This window comes from Daphnia pulex, chromosome 10 (assembly GCF_021134715.1).
Source record: "Daphnia pulex isolate KAP4 chromosome 10, ASM2113471v1".
NCBI lineage: Eukaryota > Metazoa > Arthropoda > Branchiopoda > Diplostraca > Daphniidae > Daphnia > Daphnia pulex.
The window spans coordinates 6116235-6134325 of NC_060026.1; the positions used below are offsets into that span (position 1 = coordinate 6116235).

At 32.7% G+C, this 18091-nt stretch overlaps 1 protein-coding gene across 5 annotated transcripts; it reads left to right on the forward strand.

Moving 5' to 3' along the window:
* Window positions 1-1074: 1074 nt before the first annotated feature.
* On the forward strand, window positions 1075-18060 carry LOC124206110 (phospholipase D1-like). 5 transcript variants are annotated; one of them, XM_046603757.1, is made up of 29 exons: window positions 1075-1225; window positions 3840-4018; window positions 5732-5849; window positions 6559-6654; window positions 8710-8814; window positions 8881-9001; window positions 9595-9767; window positions 11296-11558; window positions 11619-11778; window positions 11838-11881; window positions 11936-11976; window positions 13365-13523; window positions 13587-13681; window positions 13749-13901; window positions 14878-14993; window positions 15138-15216; window positions 15356-15501; window positions 15589-15638; window positions 15716-15784; window positions 15849-15959; window positions 16012-16118; window positions 16180-16272; window positions 16333-16458; window positions 16979-17084; window positions 17155-17219; window positions 17287-17353; window positions 17411-17642; window positions 17698-17801; window positions 17867-18060. In XM_046603757.1, the coding sequence occupies exons 2-29, from the start codon at window positions 3844-3846 to the stop codon at window positions 17966-17968; spliced, it is 3276 nt and encodes a 1091-aa protein (XP_046459713.1). In that variant the 5' UTR covers window positions 1075-1225; window positions 3840-3843; the 3' UTR covers window positions 17969-18060. The 5 variants fall into 5 exon arrangements, with proteins under 5 accessions (XP_046459713.1, XP_046459717.1, XP_046459716.1 ...); XM_046603758.1 differs by lacking the exons at window positions 1075-1225; window positions 5732-5849 and having other exon boundaries at window positions 3880-4018; XM_046603759.1 differs by lacking the exons at window positions 1075-1225; window positions 5732-5849; window positions 6559-6654 and having other exon boundaries at window positions 3882-4018.
* The last annotated feature ends 31 nt before the right edge of the window (window positions 18061-18091 follow it).

Consider the following 18091-nt stretch of genomic DNA (forward strand, 5'->3'; position numbering starts at 1 on the left):
AAATTGAATTTTTAATCAGAATTTTCGCTGCCCAAAATCAATCCAAAAATATGCGTATGGTTAAAGGATTGTCTAACACTTCATAGTAAACAAAATTTAAAAACAAAATAAGTGAAAAATAACAAAACCTTGCAATTATCGGTGTTTTAAATTTTTTCTAACTAAGTGAGGACCCCTGAAAACATCTTATTTATAAAAAAATTAAGTACACCCATAATTGCTGGGTTTTATTTTTTTCACTTATTTGAGTTTTTTCTTTTTTAAAATTGTGTTTGCTTTGAAGTGTTAGATAACCCTTTAACCATTTAACCACCCCAAACCAGCATTTAAAATTTCTTCGGTTTTTGCCATGCCGACCTTAATCCTGTAAGCCACCTAGCGCTGGCGATAACAACATTTTCCCCCAAGAAATGTTTGGAAATTTATCCAGAATTTTAATCGTTAATATCTCGGCTTCAAAGCCGAGTGTTGAAAAAATATTAAATGGTTTGTTGAGATGGGCTATTCCGTCACTTGAAAACAATTAGATTATTTTAGGTGCAGAAGTTGATGAGATAACTGCTGCAAAAAAACAAAAAAAAGTCACAATTTTGGCTACCCCCCCCCCACGGTTTTTTTTAAATATCTCTCAAATTAAAAAAAATAAACGATTGCGGTTTTTACCAATCAACTAAGCGAACAATTTTGCACAAAAACCACATATTTGTTAATTTTTAGGACCCCTAGCGATGATTTCCGCAAAATCGAAAACCCGCAAACGGTCTGTTTGAGTGGCGGACGGCTTGTTAAAGTAAAATGTTTCACGGTTGACTTATTTATTTTTAGCATAGTTAGAAATTATCTGTAATATATAAAATAGTTTTTCCGAGGAACGGATAAAACTAGACAAGAAGATGAGGACTAGGCAATGTTGTGAAAGGCACAAGAAGGAGAAGAAAAATGAAAATTTCGAAAGGTCGAAACAAAAGAAATATTACGAAGGTTTTTTGGATCCCTCGATTGTCGGTTCGTTTTCATGGTTGCAATATTGACAAGAGATAATGTTATCGGTTACTGATATGAAAAAAATATATATATATATTCGTCGAGTTGTTCCTGGCGTACCAAGGGATACAGTCAGAGGAGTTCCACAAAAGACTAGAAGTGCGTTACCTGCTATTCAAATCTTCGCACTGTCAAACTGCTAACTAAGTTTTCTATTCGTTGGCAGACATCAAAATAATTTGTGAGTTATATTTTTGATAATTTTTAATTAAATACTATTAATTACATTTATCTTTGCTGTTTTACAAATTATGCATTCCAATTTATAAAATGTATTGAAATCACAATGACAAAGGCCCAGGAATTTCCCCGAGAGTGTTTTTAAAGTATAAAATTGTGAAGGCTTTTAACATAGGAGAGAGTTGTACTAGTTGGCCCTTTTTTTGTTTTTGAGCCCCCATTTCTTTATTTCACAATATTTTTTATCCCCGCTAGGCTTAAAAAAAGAGGAAAAAATTAGCTATCAAAAGTGTATTTTTAGTTTGTGACAATTTGCTTTGTTCAAATCCAAAAGCGCTTTGAAAATGAAGGAGTGTGGGTCGAATCGGGGGGCAACATGCTCATGTACGCGAGGTAGGACGGCCCATGTTATTCTTACGGGCTAAAAGAACATCTGGCGATGGCGTCATCAACTAAATTTTCCGAAAATTTTTCCCTCCCATGTCTAACTCAGCAACACAAGTTGCCCCGAGAAAAAGGTTTCTTTGTTATTATTGCGTTTTCAAGCAACAATTTTATCAATAAAAATAAATAAAAATTGGTTTCTGAAAGAAGAAAGAATTTACTTTTAGAAACATATTTTTGATAAATTTTTAGCTAACTTGGGAAGTCCACAAAAGAAAAAAGAAAACGAAATAGACGACACGATTCAAGGGCCAAAAAAATATTTTAGATGGACTATTTCCGTAATTTTTTAAAAAAGATGCGCATTATTAAAAACTATAACTGGTAATTTTAAAATGCAATCCCTCGATCGCGAGAGGACGAAAAACGGTTGGTGCTAAGTTACACACTACCTCAATTGCCCCGTTCTCCCCTATTTATTTGCACGCCCAATCCTTTATTATATCATATTGGGATTTCAAGGTCTCTTCAAGGATCTTGCGTTTAGAGTTGTCACTTTTAATTAGTCAGGACATATTTGATTTTTTGCAGAAATCACGAATAGGTATTTCAGACGGTCACAATGCACATATGAGAGGTTATGGAATTCTGACAGTTGATTAAGTTACTACTACTAGAAATTTACTGAAGTTACTTTTCAAGTTCAGCTTAGCTCCACTCAATTCTTGTCTACGTATGTTAAAAGTCCAAGTTTGAACAAAAAAACTTAGCTGAACTTTGACACTCACTAAGATAAACAGATTGCTCACTCTATTAAGCTAAAGACCTATTTTCCCCACCTTCAGATTTCAGTGCCCCTTATTTACTTTAGAATTTTCTTGATATTTTATAATAGCGGATGACAGACGAAGCTACGCTTTCCTGGCCTTCACTTTAGACCGGGGGACATACTGTAGGCCTTTTCATATAGTCTAGTGGCCGGCAATATGAAGCCCGAGGTGTAGAGAACTTGTATGCTTCGTCTGTCATCCGCTAGGAACGCGAGGGAGAGTCATAAATAATGGCGACTAGGCTGGGTGGGAAACTGGTCAAAATTACACTTTACTAGATTGGGAATAACTCGGCCAATCTTATTCGGAATGTATTCCTTTTGGATTGGTATTAAGGGATGGCCGAGCAAACTTTTGGTTGAATTTGTTTTTTTAAAGGTTAGCATTTACCCAAAAAGCGATGCCAAAGACCCCCTAAAATTGTTAAAATTTGAAAAACTCAAACTTTAACATTAAATATCTCCCGAACGGCAGGGAATATTTAAATTCTGCAAAAACAGGTGAATCCAAAATAAAAAACTGGATATGTCTGAATTATTTCAGATTTCTTGGTCCCATAGCGGAATGGAAAAAAAGTGGGGTCCATGGATTTGGTGCGGTTGAGTGGTGGATTGCTTGTTAAAACTAAAAGCGCTTTGAAAATGAAGGAGGGTTGGTCGAGTTGAGAGGACAAATGCTCGTGTACGCGGAGTAGAATGACACAAGTTATCCTTATGGGTCAAAAGAACACCTCGCGATGGCGTTATGAACTAAGTTTTCCGAAAAATTTTCACTCCTATCTCTAACCCAACATTACAATTTTCCCCGAGAAAAGGTGTCTTTGTTAATGTAATGTTTCTTTCAACCAATAATATGGATTTAAATAAATTAAAATTATTTTCTGAAAATTTCCTTTTAGAAATGATTTTTTCTAAATTTTTAGGGTCCACATAAAAAAAAAAAAATGGTAAAAAAATTATTTTATTTGCTGTTCCCATACTACTTGAATTATTTCAGTAATTTGTTTTTAAAGATGCGCATTAGTAAATACTATAACAGGTAATTTTTAAAATGTAATCCCTCGATCGCAAGATAACGAAAAATGTGGGTGCCAACTAGCACACTACTTAATAGACTCTTCCTTACTAAGCCACCTTAGAAAATAACATCGTGCAACCAAACAAAAATTCCAAAGTTATTTTTAAGAATAAAAATACCTGGTTTCCGATGTTGGACAACACGAAAAAACAGCTCCACTTGGTGGCAGAGTGTGGGATTGGTTAACTAGATAGCCAGGATACGCATCATGCACTAGGACTATATTTCAATATTTTTGTACTGAAAAATGAGGATTTGGATGTACATTTTTATGAAACAATTTCAAGAACATATTTGATTAACTAATATTTTCCGGTTGAATAGCATAATGGATTTCGTGAGCAACTATCCTTCTATAACCGGAGAAGAAGATTCGTCGTTTGTGAGCACCCATTCAACACTGCATGATTATGATAAACAAATAACAGCAAGAAGTATACCAAATCAAAGCTGTTTTGAAGATCAGCATGGTTTTTTATTGAAAAACGAATCTGAAGAAGAGGGTAAGAAAGTTATTTTATCCGCAATTTTAAGCAGTTCACCACTAAAAAAGACCAAAAGTGGGGGTTTTATTTTGAGAAAACAAGCGCTGCACGTTAAAAAAACTAATTGAAAAACACGATTGATGCAAAAATTGATGCTGTGAGTCCTGTAGTTTAGAATGTACTTGTAAAAAAAGAAGAGTAGAAAATCCGAGCAAATTTTTTAAAATAAGTTTTTTGGGACAACTCCCAAAAATACTATTTGTGAGAGATTAAAACCATTCCCCATCTATTCAGACATTTTTACCGTTTTGTTTATTTGACTTATAAGCCTAATTGGGTTAGTCTTGATCTTGTACGCATTATCCTGTACGTGTACAGTCTAAACCGTGTGCTCTACCGTGTATTCGCATTTTCTCAACTCGATCCGCTAGGGGAGGGGCTTAGGACCGTTTGTACACGATTTAGACCTATCAGACGACAGCAGAAGCTGTCAATTGTTTTACTCATTGCCTCGTATTCTATTTTAGAATATTCACTTCGATTTCGATTATTAACTTGATTTTGGAAAATCTATTATATTTATTCGAATTGTTATATTTTTAGGTAAATATTCGTTTAAAATTACATGAGCATCCACGAATATTTATGTCGATATGCCAGTCAAATTTGACTAGAAAAGTCTTAAAAAGTTGGAATATTTGGACTTTTTTTTAGTTTAAATCACGATGTATAATAGACAGGTAGGGCGACGGCTATAGAGACATAGGGCTTTAACACGTCCCCAAAAGGTTCTAGTTTGCTTTGACGTCGTTCTTCGGGGCCTTATGGCGCAAAACGTTTTTTTTTTCAATAGAAATTCAACAAAGGGCGTGTTAACTTATGGCATGGTAGAAGAGGGGCTGGTATGTTCACGCAATAGAAATTTCCCATAAGCTAGATCCTCGGTTTTTCAGTTTTTTTCAAAGTAATTTTCCACGATGTATGGTGCGGCCACCAAGCGTAGCGTTACTGAATCGTGTGTTCTTGAATTGTACTTACAAAAAGGGCTTATTATTTGCAATTTTTGAAATTCTGCAAGCAATTGGTAGCTAAGTTGGAAGAGCGTTGAGCATCCATGTGAGACGACGTAGGTTGAAATCAAAAGTAATTTTTTTAATTTTCCTTTTTTCTATATTTTTAAAGCAAAATTGATAGAATACCTAGATTCTGTAAAAAATGCGAGTTTTTTCACATTTTTTTTGCAAAATCCAAATTTGTTTTCTTTCGCAAGAACTATCTAAACTAACGAAAAAAAGTGTTCAGACATATTTCTGGAGAAAATTCGCTTAGTGTCACTAGCATTCATCAACCTGGGATCCAGCCTTATGGAAAATTTCTAGTGCGTGAACATACCATTCCCTCTTCTACCATGATTATTTTTAGCATTAAGCTAATTTTTTTTTAGATTTTCCGTTCAAGGGAAGGGTAGGTTCAAAATGGTACCCTAAGATTGGAAACACTCTATAGAGCTCCATGCAAATTAGGGTACCTTAAAGGGGGATAACTACAGAACGGGTAAATGTAGGAAACCTGGAAAACTCTGAAATGAAGAGCTTCAAAAGCTCAACAACAGTCTTCATTTTCAGATTTTTCGCGTAATATTTAATGTAGTCAATTGTAATTGAAAAAAGAATTTATTTTTTCCCCCATGATTTTCCCTTTCTTCTTATTTTTCTTTAAATTTTGTTATAGGTATAGTCCCTTATCCATCAATATATTATTCACATGCTGTTCTGCTAAAAGGAAATTTGAAAGTGAAAATTCTCAGTTATGAAAGAAGCGGTTCTACAATAAGGGCAAATCCAAATTTGTAAGGAATTATTAAGTAGTGGGTAGACGACAATGCTACCAAATTTCATTAAAACTGCACCTGAAAAACTACAACAGACACTTCAACATTTTTATATAACTTTTACTAAAAGAATGAACACTGAAAAATAAAAGAATTTTGTTTTGATTGATTTGGGGTAAAATACCGTAGAAGCTATGGAAAGTATTGCCGCCACAATAACACAAGACATTAGATCCTTATTATAAAAATTGAACTTCACCTAATCTACAAGTTCTTATGTGTAACATAAAGGATTTTTTTATTTATTGGGTTCTAGTGTCTATTGCTGTAGTTACGATAATACTTGCTTTAGGGTCTACTTTTCTCTATTCCAAACAAGTTATTTAAAAAAATAATTGTTGTTTTTTTTTTTTTTTTTTTTTCGTGGCTATTTTTAGAAGCAGTTTTTAATTTATTTGTCCTAGTGTTACAATTTAGTAATTCAACCACCGTTTTACTGTCTTCTGGTAGCAGTGGCGCTAACCGAACTTAAATGTTTTGTCGAATAATTTAACTGCCATTTGATTCAACAATTCTTATTTTTAACTGGATCATAACGCTTTCCAATTTTAAATTAATTTCGACGACAACATATAACGGTTGAATTTTTCGACAACATTTTTACGGTTCCCGTACTATATAATATACACAAATTTCGGAACATAATATTTTTTCAATTACCATTAAGATATTTGATCGAGGTGGAATATCAACATTCAAAATGGATTCTACGACGGCGTTATAAACATTTCCAACATCTTCATAATCAGCTTCAGTTATTACGGTAAAAATCTAGGAAATAAAATTAATTCTGCATTTTTTCTTTGGGCATGGTACTTCCGGCAAGTTTTGACAGTTTTCATCAAACATCGTATCGATACATCAATATCCACATCCGTTTTATATCAAAGTTCATATCCCTTTCGTTTACCTTAATTGACCTTATTGGTGCACAAAAAAACTGACTGGCAATTTCTTAAATAGTGCTATCTAGGATCAAGGATTCTTATTAGGAGAGACCTTAGCAAAAAAAGGCTATGTGGGACACTTTTTTTACGCTGCCAATTTTTTAACAACGAGTCCATGACTCAACCAGGCCAAACTAGGCCAACTTTGAGGTTTTTTTTTGGAAATCGTGACTAAGAATCAGAGCCGGTCGCGATATATATCATTCGAAGACAAAATTTTCGGAAAATTGAATGGAACAATCGGCGATTTCGTAGCTGTCATAGTTTTTAAGACATTAATTAAAAACTTACAGGGGGTCGCCGAAAATCATGAATTTTTTTTGGTTTTGTACAGCAGGTGTCTGCCAAACAAAACCATAAAAAATCGAATTTTCTACAAATGTAGATCTAGCTCCCCTCTAAAGTTTTCTAAAACCGTTTTATTATCTGCCGAGATATTAATAGTTGAATTTTGAAAACAAAATCTTCCATTTTATGTTGTGTTCTGGCTTTATCCTCCTAGCAACCTAGCGAAAGATGTTGAAAACGCGCCAACTAAAAGCTCGGTCGAAGTAGAGGGGAGCTAGATCTAAATTTGTAGAAAATTAGATTTTGGAAAAATGGTTTTGTTTGGCAATACAAAACCCGAAAAATTTCACGATTTTCGGCTACCCCGAAGTGGAGATGCAATAAAAAAGTTAAGATGTGGTCGTGAGATGTGGTCGTTTACCTGGCAACAGTAGCTGCACCACCTAACCCGGACCCAAACAACATGAAATATTTTTTCCGGTTCCCAATTTTTTGTTTTTCCCATAATTAATGAGAAATTCAAAAAAAAAGTTTATAGGATAAATAAAACATAATTTTAAATACGCTGTATTTATTTCATAATTTTTTAACAAATTCCAAATATGAAAATTGCCGTGTACATTTAAGCCCATAGTCCCACATAGCCCCGGTCTCCCCTACTAGGTTAATCTTAAAATTTAAAAAAGGAAGGTGAGGAATATTCCAATTGGGGGGGGGGGGTTTAAAAAAGGTTTTTGTCTCACCTAACTTTTTTGTATGATAAAAACGGATACAATTAAAGAAAATCCTGCAAAGTTGATAGCTAGAATGCTACATTTTCATATATATTTTTTAAATACAAACAAAAAAGTTGCGCGAAGATGAACGTTCCCGAATCTATTTATTTTTACGTTTCTTTTCGGATTTTGGTGCAGTTTATTGAGAAAGATCCTCGCTCTCCGCTTTTTCATACGCTCGAGAAAAAGCGAGCCTTAATAAAACCCTAGGTGGCACTTTAAAAAATAGCACATTGAAATTTGTTGCACCATACTGTACAGGCGGTGTTCTTCTGAATAAACATTTAGATGCTGCTTCCCTTTGATTCAACCCAAACTTCTTGTTAAACAGAGGAGAATTGCTTACCCTTCCTTCTTCTGGTGTAAAAACTACCGTTAAAAATAAGAAAGGCAGCACCTAAAAGTTTATTCGGAAAAGCACGTACTGACAGGTGGTATGGGTAGATAATTCTCGAAAAAACATTTTATTTTTTTACATTCAAAAACTATTTGATGTAACCATCAAATATCAAATAGAAAATTCCTACAAGGCAATCAGAAAAGTGATGGAAGATAATAACGTTTAACCTCGTTTTTTTAAATCATTGCACGCATCATTTTGCACACAAATTAATAATTTTAGTACGGAAAAATAACCATTTCTCATAAATGTTTCCATGTTTTAGTGTGTCGAAGTAAAATAAATAAATTTTTACTTTCATAAGCGGTAGATGTACACATTTATCATGATTAAGTTGGCATTTCAACAACTCTTTGATAATGAAATATTTTACTTCAAAATTTCACCATGGAACTATACAATTTTAGAACTTCATTAAACATCCCATTTCCTTCGAAGACACACCGCGAGCAGAGAGCAAGCTTCAAGGCGGAACTTAATAAAAGAAAAATCAAACAAAATAGTATTCCTCGGTGAGCCAAAATCTGAATTCATCACATTACGAGTAACTTTTAACAAATGTACATTTATTTTTAAAGGTTTCCTTTAGTACCTGAAGCCTTAGTATCTTTAGATCAAATGGAACTGAGAATGTCGCAGTTAGAAAATTATTTAAACGCTGTTCTGGAAAACGTTGTCTATCGCAATCACTTCGAAACGGTACATTTTCCAATCAGAATTCTTATACATTCTGGTATTGTAAAAGTAGTTGTTTCGCCGTTTCAAGATGAAACATGTAAATTACCCAGAAATTCATCCAATTAATTATCTGACATCAATAATCTATTAACACTTTGAATGCCAGACATAGCCTAACGAATTTATAAGTGCATATTCGAGTATCTCCATAAATCCAAGCTGAGAGAGTTTTTAAAGACATTATGAAGGGTACTAAAAGAAATATTCTATACTTCCAATCGTCCTTTTTATTCCTTAAGTCAAATGTATCTTAAAATTCAATCCTTGTCATTCTAATTCATTATAGGCATTACCAGCAAACGGTTTTTACCGTTAAATAATGTACTTTCTGACAAAGAAAATTAATTTAATTTATAAAGCTTTTGATGTTGATTTGTCCAATATTGTAAATTCTGAGCCATGCCTTTTTACGAAATATGTCATTTCTTAGTTGCATAGAAATGTGGCATTGTAAAATATCGATGTTTCATTTATTCTAGTTTGAAACTAGGCATAAAATATTTTTTAAACTGCTTTGTGTAAGTTTTTGAAAATTTGTTATCCATGTTATTCAGATGCGTTTTTTAGAGATCAGTCAATTTTCATTCGTTGACCAACTTGGGGTGAAACGAAAGGAAGGATTGGTGAAAAAACACAATGGGGATAATTCGTCAGTCAAGTATAATATTTACTGCAGAGAAGAAGACGGACAGGCAGGATGCTGTTGTTACATCATCTGCTGTGAAAGGTAAAGAGAAATCGCATTATTTACTTTAAAAATTTGCTTTCGGTTAAAATGACCTTTTTGATTAAATTCTTAATTGAACTTTAATTGATACTATTAAGAATGGATACAAAACTATAAATATCGAAATATTATTTTACTTAGTAAATGCCAAAATTCAAAGGATTCATTTTAGAAGAATGTAAAACATACCCGTATCAGGAATCTGGTACGGGAATTAATATGTGTTTTTAGATTGGTGCCTACCACTAATAAATAAAGTTAAAGTTAAAGGGTTGCACTATGGTTGACTATTTATGGAAAAAGAAGATAAAACTATTCGCTGTAATTGTATAAATTTATGTAAAACTGTTATTTGCATTATCCAAATTCGTTCAGGTTTAGAAAATCTATTTTAAGTAAACACTAAACGAAACTTGAACAAAAGTTAACATTGTTAATAAGTGGAAGTCATACATATTATGATGTTTAAAATGTTATTACCGTTATTATGTTTATATTATGTTTTATTATATTATGTTATTATATTTTTTAGAAACTGACTGGGAACAGATAGTTGTAAAACAACTTTTGCCTCGACGTTAACTCCCTTAGGAAGCTGCCAAGCTGTCAAAAGTAGTAACTAGGAATCTGAAAGGAAATTTTGCTAGCTGGTTGTCAGGAATATCGAAACGTCATGGCTGAATTTGTCAGATTGGACAATTCACAACCAATCATTTTTTTCCTTCCTAACCTGCTCCAAACATTAAGCAGTAAAAACGAAGGGTGTAACCTACATGATCGAACCAGATTTTATGCGAATAACCAGAAAATGCGATAATTATGTAGGGGACACATTTTTTCCTTAAAACTACTTAATAGTTATTTAATAAAATGCCAAGAAGAAAAAATGTAAAAAATAAAAGGATTACAATTTAGGGGGGGGGGGGAGTACGCAAACGAAAAGGAAATTCCTTTCTCTTTCAGAAATGCTGTATTTTTATGTATTATATTAAGTATAAGCGAAGATACAATAAAAACAGTTGAGATGTCTTTTTTTTTAAATCTCTTTTGGTCGTTTACCTAGAAAAATTGATTGTACCATTTAACCCGAACCCAAACAACATCAAATAAACTAAATTATAAAATACTTAGGAACACATATTTTATAAAATAAAATATAGACATACCACATCCATATAAGATTTCAAGAAAAAAAGTTTATGGGATAAAAAAACATGATTTAACATACGATGTATTTATTTCAGAATTTTTAAACAAATTGTCGTTATAAAAATTGCCCTGCACGTTAGCCCCGGTCTCCCCTAGATGATAATAGATCATAGATAATAGATAAATTTCAATCGCAGTCGAAAAAAAAAAATGCATTTTCCAAGAAAATGTTAAGTAATTTATTGATTTTCTTCAATAAGAATTTGCAAATTTGTGGCTGAAATTGTGAAATTTCAAACTAAAAATGCCTACATTTTGGTGGCTTATTTTATTTAAAATTTGGCATAAGTGCATAAAACTATTTTATTTCTTGTTTAAGATTTGGATTTTCTGGATTTTGGAAAAGAAGATGGATTTTCGTCAAAGATTCGTTTTTTGGTTATTTTCGACCTGCAACAAATGAAATACGATGTATACTTCTTATGGACCAGGAGTTTCAAGTGCGAACAGGATATTCTGAAACCGGTTTAAAATATGGAATGATCGTTTCTAACTCCTGTCGAAAACTTGTCATCAAAGGCTTAACGAAGAGAGAGACAAATGAATGGATAGACTGCATTCAACAAGTCATGAACACTACTGGTATTTATCGTCGGTTTCCATACCTACCAAACACACATAACTAATAAGGTTACATTAAAGGCAGTGATTTTGTCCAACTGAAAGGGGAAAACCGTTTCAGAAGTTTTGTACCAGCAAGAGAAAATGCGGTTTGTGGTTGGTTTGTTGATGGTGCAGATTTCATGTCTACTGTTGCAGATTTCATCGAGAATGCAAAAGAAGAAATTATGATTTCTGACTGGTTTAAAAAAATTTCTTTATGACTTAGGTTTTTATAATCTAATCCAATTTTCTTTTTAGGTGGTTGAGTCCTGAAATATACATGAAAAGACCCGTTGTTGATGGTAAGTTTTTTTTTTAAATTTCCATACATACGTATAATTAAAATATAAATATAGGTAACAAATGGCGACTTGATACAATTCTTCGTCGGAAAGCTGTACGTATACTTCATATTTATATTTCTCATTTCATCTCCATATTTTGTTTACCGCATAGCAGTGATCTTATGAATATTGAAAATTATATTAAAATTCTAGTTGAACAATATGGAGAGGTTTGCTCCTATAGTTTTATTTCCCTATATCCAGGATTCTAATTGATTCTATTTTAGCTGAACTGGTTTATCTATACGTAATTTAAACGTATAAAATTTTAGGCGTTAGACACCGTCTGTTTACTTTTTGATCGTCAATTTGGTTTAAGCAACACCCTTATATTCGACTGAAATGGCGTACCCCCTCTGCACAAAAGACGCGACAACAACTTGCGTTCACATATCTTCTTCTTAAAGAAAAACATTAATAGAATAATTAATAATAAGTTATGTTTGAGATATTTTTATCGCTATTTCTTAATATTTAATATTGGATATGGGTAGGCAAGTAAAGTGCGTTTTTGGTGCAGTGTGGGGGCGATTCCCGGCCATCCCTTTGATACCGATACGTGAGTAAGGTTTCGTAGACAAGTAAATGAACATAGTATCCTGTACAAAACATAAAACTCTTTAAATACGCATTTACAAAATAAATTTCAATAATTTTATATTAAAGCTATTCTGAATTTCAATTTTGTAGAACCTTCCATAAAACCCATCGTTTACCAATAGATTTTTACTACAAATAAATATTTTCAGTGAAAGTTCGAGTTATTTAGAAAAGAACCAGTTTGACTAAAGTAAGACCAATCGAAAATCAGAATGGGGGAATAATAAATTTAGATTCTTCCTATAAAACGGTTAAGGATACTTTTATGTATTCTGATATATACTTATTTTATGTTTATAGAACCCTTATGTACACATTTTGGTGGGCGTCAAGGAAGTAAGCTGATTTTTTGGCAAAGACTTTTTTTTTGTTAGAAATAGCCTTATTTTTGCCCATGTCCCCTTCTTTCCCACCCCATGGTTTTGTCAAGATTTCTTCTTGTTTTTATTTTCGTAGGAACGGTAACTATCCCCCACTTGAACAAAAACGAAATCCACCCCCTCCGAAAACAAGACAAAGGAGAACACGCGAAAATTTATTTATACCTATCCTCCTTTTTAATATAAAATTCTGAAAAAAAATCGTTGACCTCCGTCGAAACCTGTTTTTGAGAGTGCCACGAAAATAACCTTTTACATAAGATTCACGCGTTCCCAATTTTCTGGTAGGCACTGTATGATAAAATGAAATGGGTAGTCAAAAGCTTCGGTGTATTTGAAATAAGATTCCGGGCTACAATAAAATGCGCCATAAAATATGTTATTCGTTAAAAAAATATATGTAGTCGTCCTAACAAAAATGGAAAAAAACAATCAAAATGTATCATGTGATTGAATTACAGGAAGAAGGTGTTCGTGTATTTGTTTTACTCTACAAAGAGGTTGAAATGGCGCTTGGCATCAACAGCTTTTATTCAAAAAAGATTTTGTCCCAATTACATCCAAATATTAGAGTTCTTCGTCATCCAGATCATATTGCCGGAACAGGAACGTTATTATGGGTAACTTATTACGATATAGTATTCCGGTTAATTTTTAACTTCTCTTTATACATTTAAATTAAGGCGCACCATGAAAAATTAGTTGTAATTGATCAAGCTACTGCTTTTGTTGGTGGAATAGATCTTTGCTTTGGAAGATGGGACGATGAAAAACACAGGTAGCAAGGATAAATAGGTGGATCACCCTAAGTAAATAATATTTTAAAACGTTGGTATCTTTCTTAGATTGACAGATTTAGGAAGTGCAAGTTGGTCAAATTCCGCCATTGGAATGTTAAATATTACCTCAAGTCACACGAAAGGACAGCAAAAACCAGGTGCTGTTTTTCATTTGGCAAAAACAGCAAATCAAGTTACCCTTGGAACTGTTACTTCAGAGTATAACCTAAAATAATTATTTTTTTATAAATAAGTTCATGATATTTGTTTTCAGTGACCTGAAAGTAATCGTATAGAATCCCTTCCTAAAATATCTGTTCAGGCTGATACCCGGTACAGAAGATAACTCACACATGTTTAATAATGGGGAATAGTTTGTTTGCTATAGCACCTCTCATTTTTTTTATCCATTACTGTGACACCATATTTTACTGTAGAAATTCAGATATTCTTTCTACTGTACAAGAATTGTGCAGCTTGTCGAGTGGGTCTGCATCTTTTGAAATTTTGTTTAATTAATAAGTTAGAAGAAAATTAAGGAATTCGTAAGACCAATTTTGATGTGGACAGCAAATCTGTTTAATGGTTTATCACATGGTCTATATGCTTTACGAGTCACTTCTTGAGGTACGTTGGGAGTACAGCCTCTATTGTTTTGGGAATTATTTCTATGCGTTTTTTTGTTCAAGCAACCGTAATGTGGAAGAAAAGTGGTTTTCGTTTGTGAAAAACTTTTTAACCCCTTTGATACATAAAACGATTCCAAAGCCAGTACTCTGGACGTACCTTTATGTTCATCCTGGCTACAATAATATAGTACGAGCGGATTTTGTTAAAAAAGATAGCTTGCTCACGAGATCACATTGCAACGCCACTATTTATACATGAGCTAAGCTATACAGGGATCATTCAGTTTCTTTTCTTACAATTTTTCGATAGTCTTTATATCGATTTTTAATGGCTTTAAATTCACAATATCTTATGATGAATTTAAAAATATGATTAATGAAAATTTTCTTCAAGTGGAATTAATATTTGACATAAAAATGGGTTTAATTTACATATTGTTTTCCATATATTGTTATTTGTACATTTAAGTCGAAATTCGTTTTATTCACAAACTCTAAGAACATTAATTGATTATCATATTTCTGCCACTTTCTCTTCCCTAATTCACATTCGTTTACTTTTGAAGAGCAACAAGGTTTGATTGTGTTTCAAAAGAGGATAATACAGATAAATTGGAAGAACAGGAAGAAAACCCAAGCACTACAAAAAAATCAAGAAAACATAAAATTGTACATTTTCATGGTAATAACCCACTGGAATACTAATATTTTGTTTGTTTTCCATAAGATAACAATATGTTGGGTCTACTTTTTTTCATTTTTTTATAATTGTAGTATTATGAGCCTATTTAGGAAACCGAAACAAATAACTTTTTAATAATTTCAGATGTGAAATCTAGGGACAACGTACTTCAATCCAATATCCTTAAAAAAACATTTTACAGAGAAGTTAGTAACAAAAATAAGTAAGTATTTGAGATATTTTAATATCCATTTTACAGTGTTTCCCCTAAATTAGGCTAACTTAGTCGAAGATTTCTTATGAATTATTTTGAATGAATCATTAGTAAATTCGCAATTTTTTTATGGTTTTCATAATTTAAGAAACCAGAACGAAGAACCCGCTAGTAACCTAAATGTTGCAAATGAAACACATAAGGAATGTGAAGGTTCTACAAAATTATGGGTCGGAAAGGACTACACAAATTTCATAGTTAAAGATTCTGATCACTTAGATGAACCACTAACAGGTTAGTTTCTTAAAAATGAAAGAAAAAATATTTAAATAATTTAACTGGGTTTAAAAGCTACGGATCGTCATTCTTTTCCTATTTAAGATTCTGTTGATCGTACAACTACACCAAGAATGCCTTGGCATGATATTGGAGTAAGCAGTAGTAACAAAGTGATAAATTATCGTTTTTAACAAAAAGTATAAAATATCTCCCATTTGAAAATTTTCAGTGTGTGGTTTCAGGAAAATCAGCTCGTGATGTTGCACGTCATTTCATTCAAAGATGGAATGCTACAAAGGTATAATAATGAAATGGTTGAAATAAATCAAATATTTACAAAAATTGGAAATTTGACAAATCAGGTTGAAAAGGCAAAGGAAAACATCGATTTCCCGTTTTTAGTACCAAAATCATACAGTATTTGTGATCCTTGTTTGAAGACAAACAACCTTACGACTTTTGCGAACTGTCAAGTAATCAAACATAGACATATATTCTATTGTAATATTTTAACACTTAAGTCAGGTCCTTCGAAGCAGCAGTACATGGAGTGTAGGGTCTCGGATTACAGAAGATTCAATTCATTCGGCGTACATTCATGCCATTGAGAATTCAGAACATTTTATTTACATGTACATAAATATAGAAACAAATTGTTTTTAGATTTTTAACCAAACTAAATTTGTAATGCAGTGAAAATCAATTTTTCATCACGTTAGCTAGTGATTCTGGAGTCAGTAATCGTGTGGGAGCGGCTCTCTATGATCGAATTGTTTTAGCTGCAGAGTAAGAAATTTATCTATTTATTGTTGAAAATGCCATAATTTTACCTTATGTATTTTTTAGAAGAAAATCTCGATTTCGTGTGATAGTCGTTCTTCCATTGCTACCTGGCTTTGAAGGTCAAATAGGAACAAAATCGGGTATTGCCATGCATGCCATAATGCATTGGAATTACGCCTCCATTTCTAGGTAGATTTATTCTCATTCTCGTACGAAAATTTTACTTTCATTAAATTTTTCGCCATAGATTTCAATTTGACTTTTTTATCCTTCCAATTTCATCCTGATAGCTTAGAGATCGTCTACAATTCCTTCGCTCTAGATGATTTTTTCAAAGACGACATTCCATTCAAACAGACAACTTTTTGCCGTTTTTCTGACCAAAGAAATGCGATTTAAAAAGTTGTAAAATAGCTAAATTAGTAAGTGTTGTAAACCGCTGACAGCTCAGGTCCCCCCCCCCCCAACAAAAAAAAATCGTCACTTCGTCTGTCTTGTTTTTCCATCCTCTAAGCCACCTTCCCTTGAAAATAAATGAATGATATTTCTCTTTTGCGGTAGGGTTCTGCATTTTCCACCCTCCAAAGGACCCCTCTAAAGATTTAACATAGGCTAAATAATGATTTAGAGGGAGAGAGGGAAATAAAAGAATGAAAAATAAAGCAATGACGTTGATGTAAACCGTGTTTAAATAAAATTTATGTTGTAGAGGAAAACATTCTTTATTGGAAAGATTAAGATTAACGAAGATTGATCCAATGGAATACGTATCGTTTTATGGTCTTCGAACTCATTCGCAACTAAATCAGCAACTGGTATTATGTGTTTGTTATTCTTATCAAATTACTCAATATTAACTTGAATTTTTCTATTGATGAATTGCAGGTTACTGAGTTGATTTATGTTCATTCTAAATTAATGATTGTTGATGATAAACTAGTAATTTGTGGGTAAGTAATATTTTAAAACGATTTTATGAAATGAAATTAGTAGAATACTAACTAAAACTTTTTCAAGTTCTGCTAACATCAATGATCGCAGTTTGTTAGGAAAGCGAGATTCTGAAATAGCGACAATTATTGAAGTGAGTCCAAAAAAATAATTGTGATAACATTTTAAGATTCAAAAATGTTTTGAATAGGATTCCTCGTTTGTCGAATCATTTATGGATGGGAAACCTTATTTAGCTGGAAAATTTGCATTATCACTCAGGAAGAGACTTTTCCGTGAGCATTTAGGTTTATTAAATATGGAAAATGGATCTAAACAGGATGTTCGGGATCCAATTACCGATTCATTTTATAAAGACACTTGGATTCGAATCGCAGCACTTAATACAAAAATATACGAAGAAGTCTTCCGTTGCATCCCATGTAATATTAAAATTTGAAATGGTTTATTGTATTTATTATATTCAGAATTTTGTAGGTGACGAGGTTACTTCCTTCGAAAAACTAAGGGAATTCCAATCTGTCTTGCCATTATCATTGACAGACCCAGTTGTTGCTGAACAAAAATTAAAAAAAATTCAGGTGAAAAATTTTCCTTTTCACAAATTGTTGTTTTAATATATATAATTATATTATTCAAAATTTAGGGACATCTTGTACTTCTTCCATTAAATTTCATGAATCAAGAAGATTTGACTCCGGCTTCTGGCACCCCGGAAGCTTTAATGCCAATGTCTTTATGGACGTAGCCATATTTTTAAACCACTTCCATGAGGTGTTAATGGAATGTGTTCCTCTTTCGAGTCCGTATTAGAATTACACATTTTAGTTGTAATATAAATCAACTCAACTTTATGGTTTTAATGTCTTGT

Coding starts and splice junctions, on each gene's coding strand:
- LOC124206110 (XM_046603757.1), top strand. CDS start 3,844: ATGGATTTCGTGAGCAACTATCCTTCTATAACCGGAGAAGAAGATTCG. Junction 13,682..13,748: donor TGGGACGATGAAAAACACAG/GTAGCAAGGATA, acceptor TATCTTTCTTAG/ATTGACAGATTTAGGAAGTG. Junction 16,459..16,978: donor AATTACGCCTCCATTTCTAG/GTAGATTTATTC, acceptor TTTATGTTGTAG/AGGAAAACATTCTTTATTGG.